Raw genomic sequence first — 19,375 nt, forward strand, 5'->3', positions numbered from 1 at the left:
CAATAAGCAATAGTTTCTCAATAAGAAAAGGATTTCATACACAAATGCCTAGATACTGCCACTTATTTTCATACATGGGCATTTTACACAACATGGAGCTTTCAAAACATTTTCTGGGTTTGTAACTGTGATGTAAATGACTCTATGGAATGACTCTGTCCTGTCCCTGTGCCAGCGACATCCAGCAATGTCCACCTTGCTGAGTTCCCCAGAACCCATTTGTACTAAAAATGTTACTGAGGAAGAAGATGTTAGTAAAGATTTTGAAGAGATATGTAATCACAAGCACACAAGTTCATAAGCTGCCATTGGGTATGTTGGGGTTCCTGCCCTTGGGGCTTGGTGACGGTTCTTTGCCATGTACCCCGTTTCAGAGCCCTGCCTCGGTGAAACAGGGCAAGCTCCAGTTTCCTCCACTTGTTCCACATCCCCTCACTCTGTCAACCTCCCCCACCCCGGCCTCTGACTGACTGATTGACTGACTAACATTGAATTATTTTGATCCTTTCAACAGATATTCCCACACTTATCAGAAGACAAAAGGTGCATTAGCTGTGACAACCACCCTCTTCAGGAGGCCTGTCAAGACTAGGATTAACACATGATTTATTTTTCTGTTACTTTAGCAATCTCTCAATCTGTGGTCAAAAGGAAAACAGAAAAAAATCTATTTTTTCTCATTTAAAAAGAGAATACTCTCCTCAGATGATTTTTTTAAAAGATTGATTGATTGATTGATGAGAGACAGAGAGAAAGAGAGAGAGATTGAGGCAGAGACATAGGCAGAGGGAGAAGCAGACTCCCTGCAAGAAGCCCAGTGCGGGACTCCATCCTGGATACTGGGATCACGTCCTGAGCCGAAGGCAGATGTTCAACTGCTGAGCCACTCAGGTGTCCCTCCTCAGATGATTTAATGCTTTCTCTACATTTTTCCTTTCTTCCCAATTTGACTCCCATATTCCTTGGTTCTCCTTTTGTTTTTATAAAGCAGCAGCTTCTTGAGAGGGCTCCGAGGAACTTTATGCCTGAGGTTTTCATGTGCACTTGATTTTCCCAGACTGTCTGAATATCACTTGCTTTGTTTTCAGGTTCCCTGGTACATACATAGTTACTTAGCAAAACTGATGTTTGCAAAGTATAGTCATGGTGTTTTCCCCGACACAGCCACATACTTTCGTACATTCATCGCCCATCCATTCATTCAGGTGAAATTTATGAGTCCTTGCTCAATGTAGAAAAAAAAAGATACAGCTCGTGATCTTGGGCAGCTACAATCTAATTGGGAAGATAATAGGTCATTACACTGCATTGTGATGATTGCTCTGATTCAGTAAACTCTGAGGTAGGGAGGTAGGGAGGTAGGGAGCCTGTGGGAAGGTCCCTACTATTGTCTTGGGATCAGGCAGGAAAGGCATCCCAGAGCTAGTGAAGTCTAAGGTGAGATGTAATAAGGTCAGATAAAGAGGCATAGACCAAGAGGAAGGAAATGGGGAGCAAGTGAGGTGGCAGGGTGGGGGACTGAGCAAGGGGCCAAAAGCTGAAGCCAATGGGGTGGGGAGGAACAGATCATGAAGGACCTTTGAACCGTATCATGGGGTTTGGACTTTATCCTGGGAAGGACAAGGAGGCATTGAAGGATTCCACTCAAGGAGTGGCAGGGATCAGATTTAGAATGATTACCCTGGCTGTAGCCATAAGAGCAGTTGGCTGTAGCCAGAGCAAGACTGAGTCAGTGAGTAACCTGTTAAAAGCCAGCTGAGAAAGCAGTCTGAACCTGGGCAGGGCAACATGATAGGGAAACAAATCAGTCATTTTAGGTTAATCAAAAGGAAGATTATCCAGGGTGGGCCTGACCTAATCAGATGAACCATTTAAAAATAGTTTCTCAGGATCCCTGGGTGGCTCAGCGGTTTAGCGCCTGCCTTCTGTCCGGGGCATGGTCCTGGAGTCCCGCGATCAGTCCCAGGTGGGGCTTCTTGCATGGATCCTGCTTCTCCCTCTGCCTGTGACTCTGCCTCTGTGTGTGTGTGTGTCTCTCATGAATGAGTAAATAAAATCTTTTTTAAAAAATGAAAAAAAAGGGCAGCCCCAGTGGCTCAGTGGTTTAGTGCCGCCTGCAGCCCGGGGTGTGATCCTGGAGACCTGGGATCGAGTCCCGCGTTGGACTCCCTGTGTGGAGTCTGCTTCTCCCTCTGCCTGTGTCTCTGCTTCTCTCTCTCTCTCTCTCTCTGAATAAATTAAAAAAAAAAAAATCTTTGGGCAGCCCCGGTGGCTTGGTGGTTTAGAGCCGCCTTCGGCCCAGGGCTTGATCCTGGAGACACAGGATGGACTCCCACGACAGGCTCCCTGCAGGGAGTCTGCTTCTCCCTCTGCCTGTGTCTCTGCCTCTCTCTCTCTCTCTCTCTCTCTCTCTCTCTCTTTCTCTGTGTGTGTGTGTGTGTGACTCTAATAAATAAATCTTTAAAAAAAATCTAACAAACAAACATACAAATAAACAAAAAAAACAGTTTCTCTGACTGCCTGCAGAGGAAGAAACCAGACAGGTAGCTTATGAACTACCTATGGGGAGGAGCATCCCCTAGAAATTGAGAATGTTCCTAGCCAACAGAGAGCAAGAAAATGGGGACCATAGTCATACATCACAAGGAAACGAATTATGCCAATAATCTGAATGAGCTTGGGCCAACACCTAAGTGCAGTCTTGTGAGACTGGAACAGAGGATCCAGCCAATCCATGCCCAGACTCCTGACCATAGAAACTGCGACATAATACGTTTGTGCTGTTTTAAGTCTCTAGTTTGTTATGCAGTAATAGATTTGTTATGCAGTAATAGAAAAAGAATACATAAACTATTTCATTTTTTTCTGAAAATTGGGTTGTATATAAATAGGTAAAACACAACTAGTTGTAATCATCATACTGAGAAGTAGAGCTGACATGCTCACACCTCAAGTGAACATACATAAAACGAAGCACAGGAAAAAACAAAAAGATAACTCTTTTTAAATAAGAGGGCTGATGTAGTCACCTTTACCCAGGAGGTGACTGTGACATTTTCTCTCTCTAAAGGGACATGTCTCTGACAGCAGGGACTTTAGCCCTTGGGTAACTGTAGTGTCTTCCTCAAATATTTCCTATTATTTGTACCAAATTGCTTGTCACTAGACTGTGAACATGCACCATTGGCATAAAAAGTAAAACAAAAGAAAATGTAAAGGGTCTCCAGAGACTTTATAGACAGAATTGTTCTCCAAATAGAGGGTCTCCTCCCTTTTCCAAAGGACCAAAAATCCATAAACAATGTGCAACATCACAAGCTCTTCCATCCACCTTCAGGACACTTTGAAGGAAAAGCAAGAGCAGGAGCCCTCCTAAATAGCCAAACACTTTGAAATCTTATTCTAAAAAGGTAAGATCCGAATACAGTAGTGTCAAGGTTGTTTTTTTTTAAGGTGGAAAATGGATTTTTAAAAAAGATTCTATTTGACACAGAGCAAGCACAGCAGGGAGAGTGAAAGAGGGAGAAACAGGCTCCTCCCTGAACAAGGAGCCTGAGGCCGGGGCTTGATCCCAGGGTCCTGAGATCATGACCTGAGCCAAAGACAGACCCTTAACTGACTGAGCCACCCAGGCTCCCCAGTAGTGCCATGTTTTTACCTGTTAAAATCCAGAATATGAATTCATAGCAGTTAATTTATTGATTTGCTCCTCTGACAAAAGTTAAGTCCCATTTATGAATCAGACCCTGTGATAAGAGTATAGGAAACAGTGGGTAAACCAAAGAGATGCAGTTCCTACCTTTTTGGAGTTAGAGGGATCTAGAGGAAGAGAAAACAAAACAAATTAATAAGCACATTAAAAGAATTAGTATCTGAGAAGATGCTAAGAGAGGAAATGCCAGTGGGGTCTATTTGAGATAGGATGGTAACAGACAATTTCTCTGAAGAGGGGATGTGTAAAGGATAAGAAAAGGGAAGGCTTACAGAGAATAGGAATAAAGGTTTCAGGCAGAAGGAAGAGTAAGCCCAAGGACTTTGTGGCAGGAAAGAGCCTGGCTGGTCCTAGTTGCATTTCTTTCTAAGGATGTGTGTGTGTGTGTGTGTGTGTGTGTGTGTGTGTGTGTGTGTGTGTGTTTAGCTTCCCAGTCTAGAATCTAACATGCTAGAAGCCTAACCCAGCATAGGTTTAAGACACAGCGTAGCATTCAAACCACACTGAGTCTAGTCATAAGTGAACCAATAAGATTCACTTTTTCCGTGGTTGCAGGAAACACCCCAACCCGACCAACCATCTCAAAAACAAGGATCAAGAAAGTAGGGCAGCACGGCTTGGGACAAATCTGCCGTCAGACATCAAAGTCCAGAGCATCATCTTCATATATGTGGCATTATGCTTTGTCTAAGACACACGTTCCCAACACACATGCTACACGATACTTCATCATGTCCATGTCTGCCTGAAATATTACTTCATTTCTACTTTAACACTAAGCTTATTCTGGCTATGAAACCATGAGTAAACATTCCCCTGGGCAAATGCCTAAGAAAACATCAATTCTCTCTCTCCTCCCAAAAGTTAAATTCCACTATTTATAAAGGCTTTTTTTCTCTCTCACTTTTTCCTATTCCTCCCTTCAGTGAATGTGTTGCCCTGCTCTCTCTCATGGATCACTCCTTCCGCTACCTCCATTCTATTCACTTCCTACCAGGCCCTGAACCCCTTCACCCTCATCCCATCGAGGCCTTGGTACACAAGGGATGTAGTATCACTCAGAAGAGGGGCTCCTGAAGCCATTACAGAACAGGTGACAAGCAGCCAAGGGAAGCCCTCGGGGTGCTGCTTTTTTCTACTGTGACTCGCTGCTTCCCATTGCAGTCCCTGGGAAGAGGCAAATAAAATCATCACTTGGATCCATGTCTACCCCCGGAGGGACAAAAGACCTCTGACTTGCTTTTAGAGAGTCCCATGTGAGGCCTTTGGAATGAAGAGTCCTTCCTGGGCATTAGATCAAAGGAGTTGAGTTTGTTTCCTTAATGCTTTCTGGAATCAGATGAAGTATAAATAAAGAAAAGGACCATAATTTTTAACATATATATAAATACTATATTTTATACACTGTAGTTTATAGCGGACTTTTATTTCACAGGCTGATAGAAAACATTTTGCAGTGGAGGGTGCTATGGGCTGGATGCCTGTATCCTCCCCACAATTCAGATTTTTAATTTGAAGCCCTAATATGATGGCATTTTGAGGTGGAGCCTTTGGGAGGGAATTAGGACATGAAGGTGGAGCCTCCACCGTGGGATTCATGTCCTTATAAGAAGAGGAAGAGAGCTATCTTTTCTCTCTCTCTACCATGTAGCCTACAATAAGAAGGCCATTTACAAGCCAGGAAGGAGGTTCTCTCTGGAATTGGCCATGCTGACATGCTGACGGCAGACTTCCCAACCTCTAGAACTGGGAGAAATAAGCATTTGTTGTTTAAGCCTATGATAATTTGTTATAGCAGCTGGAGCAGACTAAGACAAAGGATAGATAGCCCACTAACTTTCTCATTTTCTATCAAGGACAAGTAGAAAAATACAATTGCTATTTATTATTGCCATCAATTCATAAATGTTTTAATGCCAAAAATTAAGAATGATAAAATGTCAGAATAAAGAGTCTTATAAATCATATTGTTTTTCTCACTTTGTTAGGAAACAGTAAATGTTTTATCTTGGTTTGGCATTTGTGAACCAGTAGTTTAAAGATGGGACCTGGGATCCCTGGGTGGCGCAGCGGTTTGGCGCCTGCCTTTGGCCCAGGGCGCAATCCTGGAGACCCGGGATCGAATCCCACATTGGGCTCCCAGTGCATGGAGCCTGCTTCTCCCTCTGCATGTGTCTCTGCCTCTCTCTCTCTCTCTCTCTATGACTATCATAAGTAAATAAAAAATTAAAAAAATTAAAAAAAAATAAAGATGGGACCTTGGCTCATAAAGCTAAAAATTTATAAGAGGAGTTTTCAGGCATGTCTGGATCCAGGTGCCCCAATTATGTGGTCTGGACTCTCTCCATTTCTTGATTTCATTATCTTCAATGGTGACTTCATTCTCACATGCACTCTCCCCATGAGGGGACCAGATGTCCTTCAGCAGCTTCAAGCTTGTATTTTACCAGCCTAGCAACAAACCATTGATTCTTGGACCTGTCTCTAAAACTATCATAGTGACTCTGGTCATTCTGGGGTCATATGCCCAACTCCTGGATGGCAGAAGTGGGCTAAGGGTGGCTTATAATATATTTGACCCTTGAACAACATGGGGGCTTGGGGTGCCAACCCCCGCTGGCCCTGTGCGGTTGAAAATCGTGTATAACTTTTGACTTCCCAAAAGCTTCACTACTAATAACCTACTGTTGACCGAATGCTTTACCAATGCAATAGCTGTACTATGATATAATAGTCATGAATTAACACATATTTCATATATTTTACATATTATATACTGTATTTTTACAATAAAATAAGCCAGAGGGGGAAAATATTATTAAGAAAAATCATAAGGAAGAGAAAGTACATTTACAGTACTATACTGGATTTATAGAAAACGATCTGCATATAAGTGGACCCATGCAGTTCAAATGTATGTCGTTAATATGTCAACTCTATAGGAGAGTTGGTTCAGGAGAGTTGGTTCCTATTTAAAAAAAAAAATTGAACTGTTTCAGATAAAGAAGAATCAATGATTATAGACAAAACAAAAGAGCACTGCAATTTTATTAAATTCAAGCACCTTTTTAATTTTTCTATAATACTTTTTAAAAAAAGATTTTATTTATTTATTCATGAGAGACAGAGAGGCAGAGACAGAGGCAGAGGGAGAAGCAGGCTCCAAGCAGGGAGCTCGATGTGAGACTTGATGCTGGGCCTCCAGGATCATGCCATGAGCCAAAGGCAGATGCTCAACTGCTGAGCCACCCAGGCGTCCCATTTTACTAAAACTCTTAACTCAAGTGAATTCAATCATTCAACAAACGGTTATTAAATACATCTCCGTGTGAGGCACTTTGATAGGCAATAAGGATACAAAGATCAATTCACAGTCCCTGCCTTCAATCAACTCACCATCTGTGAGGAGAGTGAGAGGTTGACACATTTTACAATAGTATGTGAAGCAATTGAGGTCAGTCTTATCAAAGGCCAAAGAATCATAATCCACATTGTCATTTAGCCCCCTACTTTGTTTGGCTAATGTAGACCTGACTTAGTACAGTATGAAGTCAGATGACTCTTTCCTATGAGACAATGTCCACTAATTCAAACAGATAATTATCATATAGGAGGTGGGAGTGTGGGGGAATGTGAACTTGACCACAGAACAACAAGAAACAGCAACGTGGCGCAGCTGCTTAAACAGGCAATGCATTCCCAGACTGTGCTAGGAAAAGCGCTGCATTACATCAAAAGAATTCAGTCCCACAGGCCCCACAGGGGTCAGGCTTCCTCTGGAGTGTGGTGTACAGTTGCTGGCACATTTCCAGGAAAGACATTAAAGGTCATGACATCACTAAGCCTCATGGAAGCACCAGGATACAATATTGCCAAGGGAAGACAAACATGACCAATTCAGAGCGAAGTTTTGAAATCAGTTAAATGGGAAGCCCACATTGCACCATGGAAAGACTCTGATGCTGGCAGATGGTGGTTTGGATCCTAGCTTTGTCCTTTACAAGCTCTGTTTTCTTGGGCAAATCAGATATTTCCCAAGGTATGTGTAAAGAATCATGGGTAGTACTCAAGATATTCTTTGGGATAATTCAGATAGTGCAGAAGCCAATTTTGAGTTATGCTCTGATCAAATTATCACTTAATGAAAAATCACTTAGTGAAAACATTGTTCTCCTATCAATTTCTTTAGATCCTTCACTGACAAATCCAGAATATGTCAAGCAGAAAGTTTCTGTTTGGTTCTAACTTTTTAACACTGGCTAGTTTCATTTTTTTTAAATCTTTTTTTTTCTTAAATTTTTATTTATTTATGATAGTTCCATTTTTTAACAAACACAGAGCAGACCTCAAGCTCAGAATTAGAATTTACTAGCAGTTTTATTTCCACTGTATTTATTTTAAAGATTACCTTCTATGAATTACAGTCTATACTGGCTTTGCACTTGAGGGAGTGGCACAGTTTCCCTTAAAAAACAAAGTGAGTAATTTAAATAAAAATAATAAAAAAGAAATAGCAAGGTGGTATGCCATTTAGTCAAGAATTATGATTTTTTTGAGAGTACCAGATTACAGCAAAAGTGGCATAGTAATGATTAAAGTATGGGAGGTGTGGGAAGCACTAGGCAAGCAAGCTACTCAACCCCACAGAGCCTCAGTGCCTCATTTACAACCTAAGGATTACAATAATTACCTGGCTGGATTGTTGTCATGATACATCCTAGGAAAAAACGACCAATATTATTTGGAAAAGGAAAAGACAGCTTTGGTTATCTTGTTATGTCTATGTTAATGAAAGTAGACAACTAGGAAAAGAAAAGAAAGATGACTTATAAAGGTGATTTATAAATTTATAAAATATCTTGTAAAAATTATTGATTCTATTCAAATGGAGAATTTATTTCTTAGGGTAATAAATATTTTTCTGACCAATAGAAGAAAAAAAAGATAATATATGGTAGGCTCTTAACTGAAGGCCAGGTCTCCATAAACATTTACTATAAAATTATCTTCTTGGGGCCCCTGGGTGGCTTAATCAGTTAAGTATCCACTCTCTTTTTTTTTTTTTTTTTTTTTTTTTTAGGATTTTATTCATGAGAGACAGGAAGAGGCAGAGACATAAGGCAGAGGGAGAAGCAGGCTCCCCATGGGGAGCCTGATGTGGGACTCCATCCCAGGACCCCGGGAGCACAACCTGAGCCACCTAGGTGCCCCAAGTGTCCGACGCTTGATTTCCACACAGGTCATGATCTCAGGGTCTTGAGAAGGAGCCCTGTCAGGTTCCTTTCTCAGTGGGTAGGCTGCTCAAGATAATCTCTTGCCCTCTCCCTGTGCCCCTCCCCCCACCCTGCATTCTCTGTCTCAAATAAATAAATCTTTAAAAAATAATAAAATTATCTTCAGCTTCCCTTTTCCTTTTCCATTGTCTCCTTCCAGATCCCCAGAGATCTCTCTTGTGTCCTCATGAAAATGGTAAAAGATAGAATAATGTCACTTAGATATATCTTGATGGATTCACAAAAGAATGAGTTTTCCCCAAAGTATTACCTCAACTAGGCACTTGCATTTTATTTTTTTAATTTTATTTTTAAAAATTTAAATTTTTTTTCTTTTTTTTTTCCTTTTTAATTGGAGTTCAATTTGCCAACCTATAGCATTACACCCGGTGCTCATCCCGCCAGGCACTTGCATTTTAAGGTAGATATGGTTACCTATTTGATTTTTCCTTTAATTTATAAAGAATTCGGAGAGGCGGCTGCAGCGCCGAGCGAGCGGGGGAGGCAAGAACCAGCGCGCGAGGCGGGCCTGGCGGAGGCGGCGAAGCGCCAGATCAGGTTCCCAGCAGCAAGCGGAGGACGCAGAGGCCCGAGCGCCCGCAGCCGGGAGTGGAGCGGGAGAGGGGGGCGGGCGGCCCGGCCGGGAGCAGGCTGAGGCTGAGGCTGAGGCTGAGGCTGAGGCTGAGGCTGAGGCTGAGGCTGAGGCGGCCTCCTTGAACCGTCGGATCCAGCTGGTTGAAGAGGAGCTGGACCGCGCCCAGGAGCCCCTGGCCACTGCCCTGCAAAAGCTGGAGGAAGCGGAGAAAGCTGCTGATGAGAGTGAGAGAGGTGTGAAGGTTATTGAGAACCGAGCCTTGAAAGATGAAGAAAAGGTGGAACTCCAGGAAATCCGACTCAAAGAGGCCAAGCACCTTGCAGAAGAGGCAGCCGGGACGTATGAAGAGGTGGCTAGGAAGTTGGTGATCACTGAGGGGGACTTGGACCGCACAGAGGAGCGAGCTGTGCCGTGGCCGGGAGATGGATGAGCCCATCAGGCTGATGGACCAGAACCTGAAGTGTCTGAGTGCTGCTGCGGAAAAGTACTCTCAAAAGGAAGACAAATATGAGGAAGAGACAGAGATTCTCAGGGATAATAAACTCAAGGAGGCAGAGCCCCGCGCTGAGTTTGCTGAGAGATCGGTAGCCAAGCTGGAGAAGACAATTGAGGATTTGGAAGACAAGCTGAAAGGCACCAAAGAGGAGCACCTGTGTACACAAAGGATGCTGGACCAGACTCTCCTTGACCTGAATGAGATGTAGAGCACCCCAGTCCCACCTGCCGCCGCTCCCCCCTTGGACCCTGACTCGCCTGAGGCCAGCCTGCCTGAAGCTGGCCTTGAAACTGAGGGCTGATCTTTAACTGGAAGGCTGCCTTCTCCTTTTGCTGCCTCTCCCCCCCCTACCCCTGTGTCTTTTTCACCAAACTGTCTCTGCCTCTCCCTAGAGATTCCAGTTGGGCTTGAGGCTGAGCACCTTTGGGAACAATGTTTAAGGGAATGTGAGCACAATGCAAAGTGTCTTTAAAAGCATGTTGTGATGTACATATTTTTTAAAAGATTTTATTTATTTATTCATGAGAGACACACAGAGAGAGGCAGAGACAGAGGCAGAGGGAGAAGCAGGCTCCATGCAGGGAACCTGACGTGGGTCTCGATTCTGGATCTCCGGATCTCCAGGATCACGCCCTGAGCCAAAGGCAGACGCTCAACCACTGAGCCACTCAGGCGTCCCGTTATATACACATTTTGTAATTACCTTTTTTGTTGTAGTTATGTAGCGACATTTGTAAAAACATTCCAAATAATTCCACAGTTCTGAAGCAGCAGTCTAACCCCTTCCTCCCATTTGGAATTAACTTTTCAGACTAATGAACACCGCCCTCTCCACAGAGGAGGGAGTGAGCCAGGGCCCAGAAAGAGACCCACTCTGGGAGCCTTGTTGCTCTTTCCAAAATACCAGCCAAATTAGAAAGGTGATTCCAGAAGTTGGCCAAAAAAGTGTGGCTCAGGGTTTCAGCTTTAAGGTATCTTTGAGCAACATAATTTTTTTTTTCCATCAGATGTGACCAAACAAAAATTAAGATGGTCACCTCAATCTGAGACCAAATCCTTGTCCTATCTTTGCCCTAACTGCTTACAGAATGGATCATGTTCCCCTTATGTCGAGGTGACCACTTATTTGCTCTCCTGCCTCCTTGAAAGAAAAAAGAAAATCATGTTTGCCACTGATTCAGCCACATGAAACAAACTCATCTCATCACCCTTTTCTAGGTCCAAAGCTGCTGCCTCTAAACGTGCCATCTCATTGTGCTTTGTATCAGTTAGTGCTGGAGAAATCTTGAATAGCTTATGTACAAAACTGTTTTTAAATTTTATATTATTTTGAAACTTTGCTTCTTTAGGGTTGGGGCACATTGACCACCCAGTCTGGCTGAGAACTCTCTACAGTCTGTGGGCTGACAGTGTGTTGATCTTTTAAAAGTTTCTTTCCCTCCCCAACTCCCCTTTTAGGTGAGGTTTCCATGAGGTCTGTTAGGTGTGCATCCTGCAGCTTATTGGCTTAAAATGCACTCTTCCTTTGGTGGCCTCTCTTTGGGGGCCGGTTGAGAGAAAGAAACCAATAGTGCAAACTGTTTTGATACTGAAAATTGACAGGTGTCTTTTTGAAATAAGGAACCAGTCCCTCTGAGGAAAAAAAACTTATAAAGAATTCCTTATTCCTCATTAAACCAGTTTCAAGCATCTGCAAATAGATAGGAAGAGAGAAAAGCCTGTAGGGAACACCGTTTTAATATATAAGAAGAGCCCCGAAGATAAACATGATAGGTCTTTTCTTAGAACTCTGAAGTGTCCTTACAAGTTCTTTCTCTTCTGGGAAAAACAACCCGGGGATTGGCTTTATTCTTGTCCACTGGGATCTAGGCTTCAACGGAACTAAATGGCCTCTGATGTCTTCTTATAGGAACTGGCCTTGCCCTAGCACTAGACACATACCCTCTCTCCAGAATCCTCCCAACTGTTCCTCCAAGAGAGCACACCTCCCCAGCCCTTCCTTCCTCCATCCAAGCTGAGTCCTCTCCTTTCTATCCTACTGTATCCCAGCACCATTTTGATGAAAGATTAATAACATTTCCAAGTGAATGTTTCTTCCTTCTCTGACATCTTAGAATGCAAATCTGTGACTCCTATATTTTATCATAAAGACATTAAAACATATCTTTGATGTGGGAAACAAAGGCAGAAGAGATGTTATTAAATTTCCTTACTACCTACAGCCCATGGACAAGTCCTTGAAACAGGTAGAGTGACATTCGTCTAGGGACTTAACTACCTTGATGTTAATACTTTGCTAAGGGCAAAAGGCAATCTTAGCCTGCCCACCCCACCCCCCATCCTGTAAATCTACTTTAACATACAAAAATTCCTTTGGAAACGTCCTCTATCTTTACTCCCCCAAGATATGTATTGGCAATCATATGACCCACCTATATTCATCTGAAAGATATCAAGAGTGTCATGACTGAATTTTTACTAAACAGTAATAAATAACTTTTTCCTAACAATAGCTAGCCCCCTCAGGATCCTGGAAACCTTGTTTTCAAAATATCTGGGAGGCTTCCACTCTCCCTGACCCCCTCTCAGCTTGAAAGTTTATAATGGGCCACTCCTCGTGACCCCAGTGCAAGCAGCTTTCGGCCCATGGATCCTGTAGTGTTTTAATAAAACCACCTTTTTGCACCAAAGACCTCTCAAGAATTCTTTCTTGGCTATCAGCTCAGGACCTCATCAATATTCAAAAACTACATCATCTTTAATAATAGAAATAGGAATATATTATTTTATCTGCACTTTTGTTTTTTTAGTGGTGGCCCCCTGGTTATTCAAAGACTGACAGATGACTCGCACCACGAGCGAGGCCAGCTTAGTTTCATTTCAGCAGTTTACTACTCTCATCAGTTTGCCATCACTAGCAACAGCTTGTGGCTGAGACATGATACATTCCAGAGGGAAGCCAGGGGGAGTTGGCTTTGATTTGGGGCCAAGCCATGCCAAACTGTTAGTGATGTCGCCCATCGTAACAGTGACAGACACTTTAGATGCAGTATGTCCTGACAGGTCGAGTTTACATTTAGACATGAGAAATTAAAAAAACAACACACTAGGGGCGCCTGGGTGGCTCAACCAGTTAAGTGTTTGACTCTATTTGGCTCAGCTCATGATCTCAGGGTAGTAAAGGCTAGGCCCTGTATCTGGCTCCTTGCTGGGCGTGGACCCTGCTTAAGATTCTTTCTCCCTCTCCCACTGCCCCTCCTCCCAAGCAAAACAAAACAAAACGACACAACTAAACAGTTTTGATCAATGAGATTAACCAAAATGCTCAGCAATTGAGCTATTCTGTTTTGACTTGTTGAGGATTATCAAGGAAAAAAGCCAGCCAAGCCTTTTCTTTTTATTTATTTATTTTTAAGATTTTATTTATTTGAGAGTGAGCCAGTGAACATGAGGAGGGGGAGGGGCAGAGGGAGAAGCAGGCTGCCCACTCAGCAGGGAGCCAAAGGGGGTGGGGGAAGGGGGTGGGGGGGAATAGGCGGTGGGTGGGTGAGGAGGGCCCTTGATCCCAGGACCCTGGATTCTCAACCTGAGCTGAAGGCAGATACATAACGGACTGAGCCACCCAGACACCCCAGTCAAGCTTTTCCATTTTACTATACAAACAAAGAAGTTTCACACACATTTGCCTCCATTGATCCTTTTCATTCCAGTCTCTTAAAATTTAGGATATTTTATAACGTATCAATATATTGACGGAAAATGAAATTTAAATCCTTTGCTAAGACCCACCAGGACAAGGATGATCTTCACCCCTGTCTGCTTTCCAGTTTCATGTCATAATACTTGCTCTCTGGCTCACACTGGCTTCTGTTCTGATTCTGAAACTTACCAAGTTGTTTTCTACTTCAAGGACTTTGCACCTTCTGTTTCTCCTACCAAAAGTCACTTCCTCAGCTCTTAAATATCTGATTCTTTCTCATCCTTGAGATCCCAAGCAAACATTACATCCCCAGGGACTTACCTGACCACACTACTATATTCAGAGAAGCTTCCCACTGCTTACCTAGGACCTTATCAGACCAGATCCTCATCTAAACCACAGAACACAGAAATTATTTTCCCAATTCTCTCAAAAGCTGTATATAACTTACACCACTCCATGTTGCACAGGTGAGAAGTTAATTCATTACAATTCAGTGACACTAGGGCACTAGGGACTAATTCTCTATGATTTAATCTATCACATCATCTGGTTATTTCCTTCACAACACTCACCACACCCTGTCCTTATTTGGTTTATCATTTATTTATCTATTGTCAATCTAGAAGGTGAGCTCCATGAGGGCAGGAGGCTTGTTGTCTGTCTTATTCAGGCTGAATCCCAAACATATAGTAAGTGCAATGTCTGTTGCGTCACAAATAAACAGTAAATCTTTGTCGATGACTGAAAAAATATTATTTTGCCCTTAATGATTTAGAATCTTTGCCATGCCTTGGAGCAGTGGTTCTTAAACTTCAGTGTACTCAGTAAGGAAGCTTCCTCCAAAAGATTCAGATTTAGTCATCAGATCGTTTGGAAATTGACGTTTCAGGTAGAAGAAAAAAAGTTCAGGGCACCTGGGTCACTCCGTTAACTGTCTGCCTTTGGCTTAGGTGATGATTTCCGGGTCTTGGGATAGAGCCCTGTCCCCTGCCCCCCTGCCCCTTTGGGCTCCCTACTCAGCAGGAAGTCTGCTTCTCATCTCCTTGGCCCTCCCCACCAGCCCCTCCCTCCCTGTTTGTGTTCTCTCTCTCTCTCTCTCAAATAAATAAAATCTTAAAAAAAAAAGTTCAGGGGCGTCTGGGGTGGCTCAGTTGGTTAAGCTTCTGTGTTGTAATCTCAGGGTCCTGGGATCGGGCCCCATGTCAGGCTTCCTGCTCCACCGGGAGCCTGCTTCTCCCTCTCCTTCCCACTCGTGTTCTCTATCTCTGTTGTTATCTCTGTATCTCTCAAATAAATAAATAAATAAATAAAATATTTAAAAAAATAAGTTCAGGTTGGGTTGGGTATATGTTAAGACATTCAAAATTGTCTTCTTTTTAAAATGAAATGCTTTGGGCATTTGGTGCAGCTGGTTGGGCTTCTGACTCTTGGTTTTTGCTCAGGTGGTGATCTAGGGTCCTGGGATCCAGCCCCCAGGTGGGCTTCAGGCTCCAGGTGGAGTCTATGTCAGACTCTCTCTCCCTTTCCCTCTGTCCATGCACTCTCTCTCTCTCTGGAATAATTAAATAAATCTTAAAGAAAAAAAAAGAAAAGAAAAGAAATGCTTGAGAGGCACCTGGGTAGCTTAGTCAGTTAAGGGACCAACTCTTGGATTCTGCTTGGGTCATGATCTTGGTGGTGAAATCAAGAGAAAGTCTGGTGAAATCTCGGTGGTGGTGAAATCTCGGAGTCTGCTCAAGGTTTTCTCTCCCCTTCCCTCCCCTGCTGCATCTCCCCCTGCAGGCTCTCTCTCACTCTCAAATACATACATACATACATAAGATCTTTAAAATGAAATGCTCAATTTTCATTTAATTCTGATTCCATATGATATGGTTGACTCTTTGTCCAGGCAACATTAGAAAGTACATCCGGAAAACACAAAATTGTGCCTAGCTGAATAGTAACAGTATCCTCAAAAATGAGGGCAATAAATTTGCAATGTTACTTATTCTTAGGAAGAAAAGTCACTGTTTTACAGACGAATGAAGCATTTGTTAACAATTTTGTCAAAGCCAGATCATTGATGTTTTACGGGAGAGTCTGGTGCATGCAATGTTTGAAAAAGCAAAGGAGAATAGTATGGCCGTTCCTCAAAAAAAAGAAAAAAGAAAAAAAGAAAAGAAAAGAAAGCTAGAATTACCACGTGGTGGAGCAATCCTATTTGTGGGTATATACTCAAAAGAACCGAAGTCAAGGCTTCAAACAGATATTTGTCCATCCATGGTCATAGCGGCATGGGTCACACAAGGGTCAAAAGTGGAGGCAAACGTTGGATGGAACAAGAGCACCGACACACGAATGGGTCAACAGAAGGCTCATCACACAAGGGAGTATTATTGTGACCTGCACACAAGGGGCCTGGAAGACACGCTGAGCGAACGCTAGTCCCCAGAGGACAAATGCTGCGCGATTCCGCTGAGAGGTATCCGGGCCGTGGAGTTCACGGAGACAGGGGTTGCCAGGGGCTGCGTGGGGAGAAACGGGGAGTTAGTGTGTGAGGGCTGCGGTTGCAGTTCGGGAAGGTGACAAAGCAGTGGGATGGGTGCGGGTGTTCTTAACGCCGCGGAATCCACACTTAGCAGAGGCTAAAGCGGCCCAGTTCACGTATATTTTACAAGGGAAGGAGAGAGGAGAACGCGGGAGAGATTCTGACATGCGGCTTTCTCGGTTTCTGCGTCCACAGGAAGAGGCTTGGGGGCGGTCTTCGGAGTCTCCTGGGTAGGTGGAGGCGGCAAGTTCCCGCGACAGGCCAGCACCGGGCCGCCGTGGCCTTTGACACGCCGAGGGCAGCCTGCGGGGGCTCTGGAACGCGCCCGGGCCCGGGCCCTCTGCTGTGCTCCCGGCGGGCACGGCCTCGGGGCGCCGCTGTGCTGTCCCCCGGGGAGCGCGGCGCAGGCCGGCGAGCCCGGGCCTCCTCCCCCACGACAGTCGCCTCTCTCCAGGCTGGAGGGCGGCGCGGGGCTGGCGCAGGGCCCAGCGCCCGGCGGCCGGCGGCGCCGCTGCCTCAGTTTCCCCGGCGGACGCGCTCGGAGTGCGGCCCCTCCGGCGGGGCGCGCAGGGGGGCGGGCAGGCAGGGCGGCGGGCGGGCAGGCAGGGCGGCGGGCGGGCGGGCGGCCGGCAGGGGGCGCGAGCGCGCGGCGGGCGCAGGGAGGTGGGCGCTCGGGGACCGGGGCGGCCCCGGGCCGCGCGGCCGCGAGAGGCGGAAGCCCGGGCGGGAGGCGGGAGGCTGGAGGCTGGAGGCGGGGCGGCCGCGCTGAGTCACCCCGGGTCGGCCCGCCCGCCGCTTCCAGGGGCGGAGGGGACAGCGGCCCGGGACGGGCGGCCGCAGCTGCCCGCCGCGCCGAGGGACCGCGGGGCGGCGGAGGGCAGGTCAGGGGCCGCGCGGGGCGGGGCGGGGAGCTCGGGGCGCGGACGCGGGGCGGCGGGCGGAGGGGCCTGCGCCCCGGGGGCCGCGCCGCTCGGCGGGGCCTGCGCCCGCCCTTCCCCGCGGCGGCCGCTTCCCCGGCGGAGAGCCCGGGTCGGGTCGGGTCGGGTCCGCGAGGCCCCCGCGCGGCACAGGCTGGGCGGTGGGCGGCGGGCGGCGGGCGGCCGGCAGTGGGGGACGCGGACGTGGGCTTTTCAGCGGTGTCGAGCCCGGGGCTCTTTCCACCGTGCCGCCCTGCCCCGCGGGCGGAGAGGCGGAATCCGCGAGCTGGCGGAGGATTCAGCACTAGCCCAGCCCCTCGTTGCCGATGAAGCCGTGGGCTTGCCCCGAGTCCATCCACTTGGCCTGGGAGCCCGTGATTCTGCGGCCGGGAGCCGGGAGCCGGGAGGGCAGGGACGGAGGACTTCCGAAGCGAGGGTTAAGACCTGTTAGGCTAGAGACGCGAGTTTGGGTTTGCTGGAGTTTTGCTGTTACCCACGGACACCTGCATTCCGGCCGCGGGGACTGATGTCCACCAGGCATCAGTTTCTCGAAGCACCTCACCTGGAAGGAGGTGACGGTGCTGTCAGTTGTATAAAGGAATCTTGGGGATACACAGCGGTCAGGTCTCCGCAGATGAGGCGCTGTGGGGAATGCTTGGGGTGTCGAGGTAATGTTTAAATGCAAAAAAAAAAAAAACAAAAAAACACCCTACTTTAAATGCAGCCTCATTATCCTGTATTGCCTGTCTCATTTATGCAATAATGCCGGGCTCTCCCTATATTGGTAACCTAACTATATTACAGTAATATGCACACCTCGTGTTGAGACACCTTCTTTTCCTAATTAGTGATGCTGTGATATGTGGCGAGCAGTGGAAGGCTCAATATTTAGGGTTTGAGCATCGTTTAGCTCGGATTGTTTGCACAGCTGAGTTCCAGGAGGGGAGAGTAGGGCTGATTAATCCCTGGTTGTATGTGGCGACTGCGGTACCAGGCGGCACACAGGTGTGCTTTCTCAGCGCTGCACTTATTTTCCTCACCACAGGAATAGATTCCAGGTGATGAACAAGTTAGTTTATCCCTCAGCACCTATTTTTCTCTAAATTATTGAATTAAAGGGTCTCTACCCCCTTTTAAGCCCCTGATTTTACGTGTTCATTTGAAACATATGTCACTCATTGTGACAACGAAAAGTTTTAATAAAACGAGTCACATTATCAGCGTTGGCCTAACATAAGTGAAAAGCAATTTTTCTTTTCTTTTTTTTTTTTTTTTTACTTTTTTTGAAAAGCAGTTTTTCAAATTACTTCAGTGTTAAATGCACTTAAATTCAGAGATTGGCATGGAGCGCTTTGTGAGAATAGCTAAAACCTGACCTGGGAATGGGTTGTGTGGGGTGCACAGATAACTTTGGCAATAAGCTGAGAACATTCTGCCTCAGGAAATGTGATAAGATGTCTTTTATATAGTGCTCATATTGTGTGTGTATTCGGCTGAGATATAATAATAATCTTTATAGACAATCTGTTCAAATATGTATGTTATTTATTTTGTCTTGCAGCCCCAAAGCAGAGCCTTTCCCACTTCTTGTTTTTTCTTCTGCCTCTTTCTGAATGGCCCTCTTTCCTGCAGAGACCCTTTTCCGTTCCTCTTTCATCTACATTGCAATTCAGAGCCTCCTGCAAGCACTGACTGAGCTTACACTACTTTTTCTCCCCTTAGAGAATATGACTAGTCATAATGCTTTAGTCGTTGTTTAAGATCTAAAAACTAAGGGTGGCTGTTCATTTTTGGAACATATGCAAGACTTCATGAGGCTCTGGTTCTGAAAAAGGGTTAAGTGGACTGCGCTTAGATTTTTATCGTGTGCATCCTTGGAGTCTCAATATAGGAAGGCTCCAGAGCCAGCAAACTCACTTATCTCTGCCTCAGAAGGAAATCCTTTCTGCAGGATGTATAGGGAATCTTCAAATGTGTTCTTGTTCTCAACCCTCCCACTTTACAGGGTCGGGCTAAAATAAGTGAAAAGCTGTTTTTTTCAAATTTCATATACTTCAGTGATTTTTTAAGTTACAGATACTTTTTATATTGGGATTTTTTTTAAATAATAAAAGCAACTGCAATAGAATGCAAATGGAGACTTGCATAC

General features: G+C 45.3%; 2 protein-coding genes across 3 annotated transcripts in view; both read left to right on the plus strand.

Annotated features, from left to right (window-relative positions):
• The first annotated feature begins 1,591 nt into the window (after positions 1–1,591).
• On the plus strand, positions 1,592–10,284 carry LOC121476874 (tropomyosin alpha-3 chain-like). Its single transcript, XM_041731024.1, is given in 3 exon segments — positions 1,592–1,732; positions 9,450–9,988; positions 9,990–10,284. Coding segments are annotated over 3 exon segments (975 nt in total).
• A 6,172-nt stretch (positions 10,285–16,456) lies between these two features.
• LOC121484112 (dynamin binding protein) overlaps positions 16,457–19,375 on the plus strand; it is a 106,577-nt gene continuing 103,658 nt past the window's right edge. The window contains exon 1 of one of the 2 annotated variants that reach the window (XM_041742877.1): positions 16,457–16,539. The gene's annotated coding sequence lies outside the window, so the exon portion shown is untranslated. Of the gene's footprint in view, positions 16,540–17,057; positions 17,191–19,375 lie in introns of those variants that run through there. The other variant, XM_041742876.1, reaches the window with a different exon arrangement.

This window comes from Vulpes lagopus, chromosome 2, assembly GCF_018345385.1.
Source record: "Vulpes lagopus strain Blue_001 chromosome 2, ASM1834538v1, whole genome shotgun sequence".
NCBI classification, from domain to species: Eukaryota; Metazoa; Chordata; class Mammalia; order Carnivora; family Canidae; genus Vulpes; species Vulpes lagopus.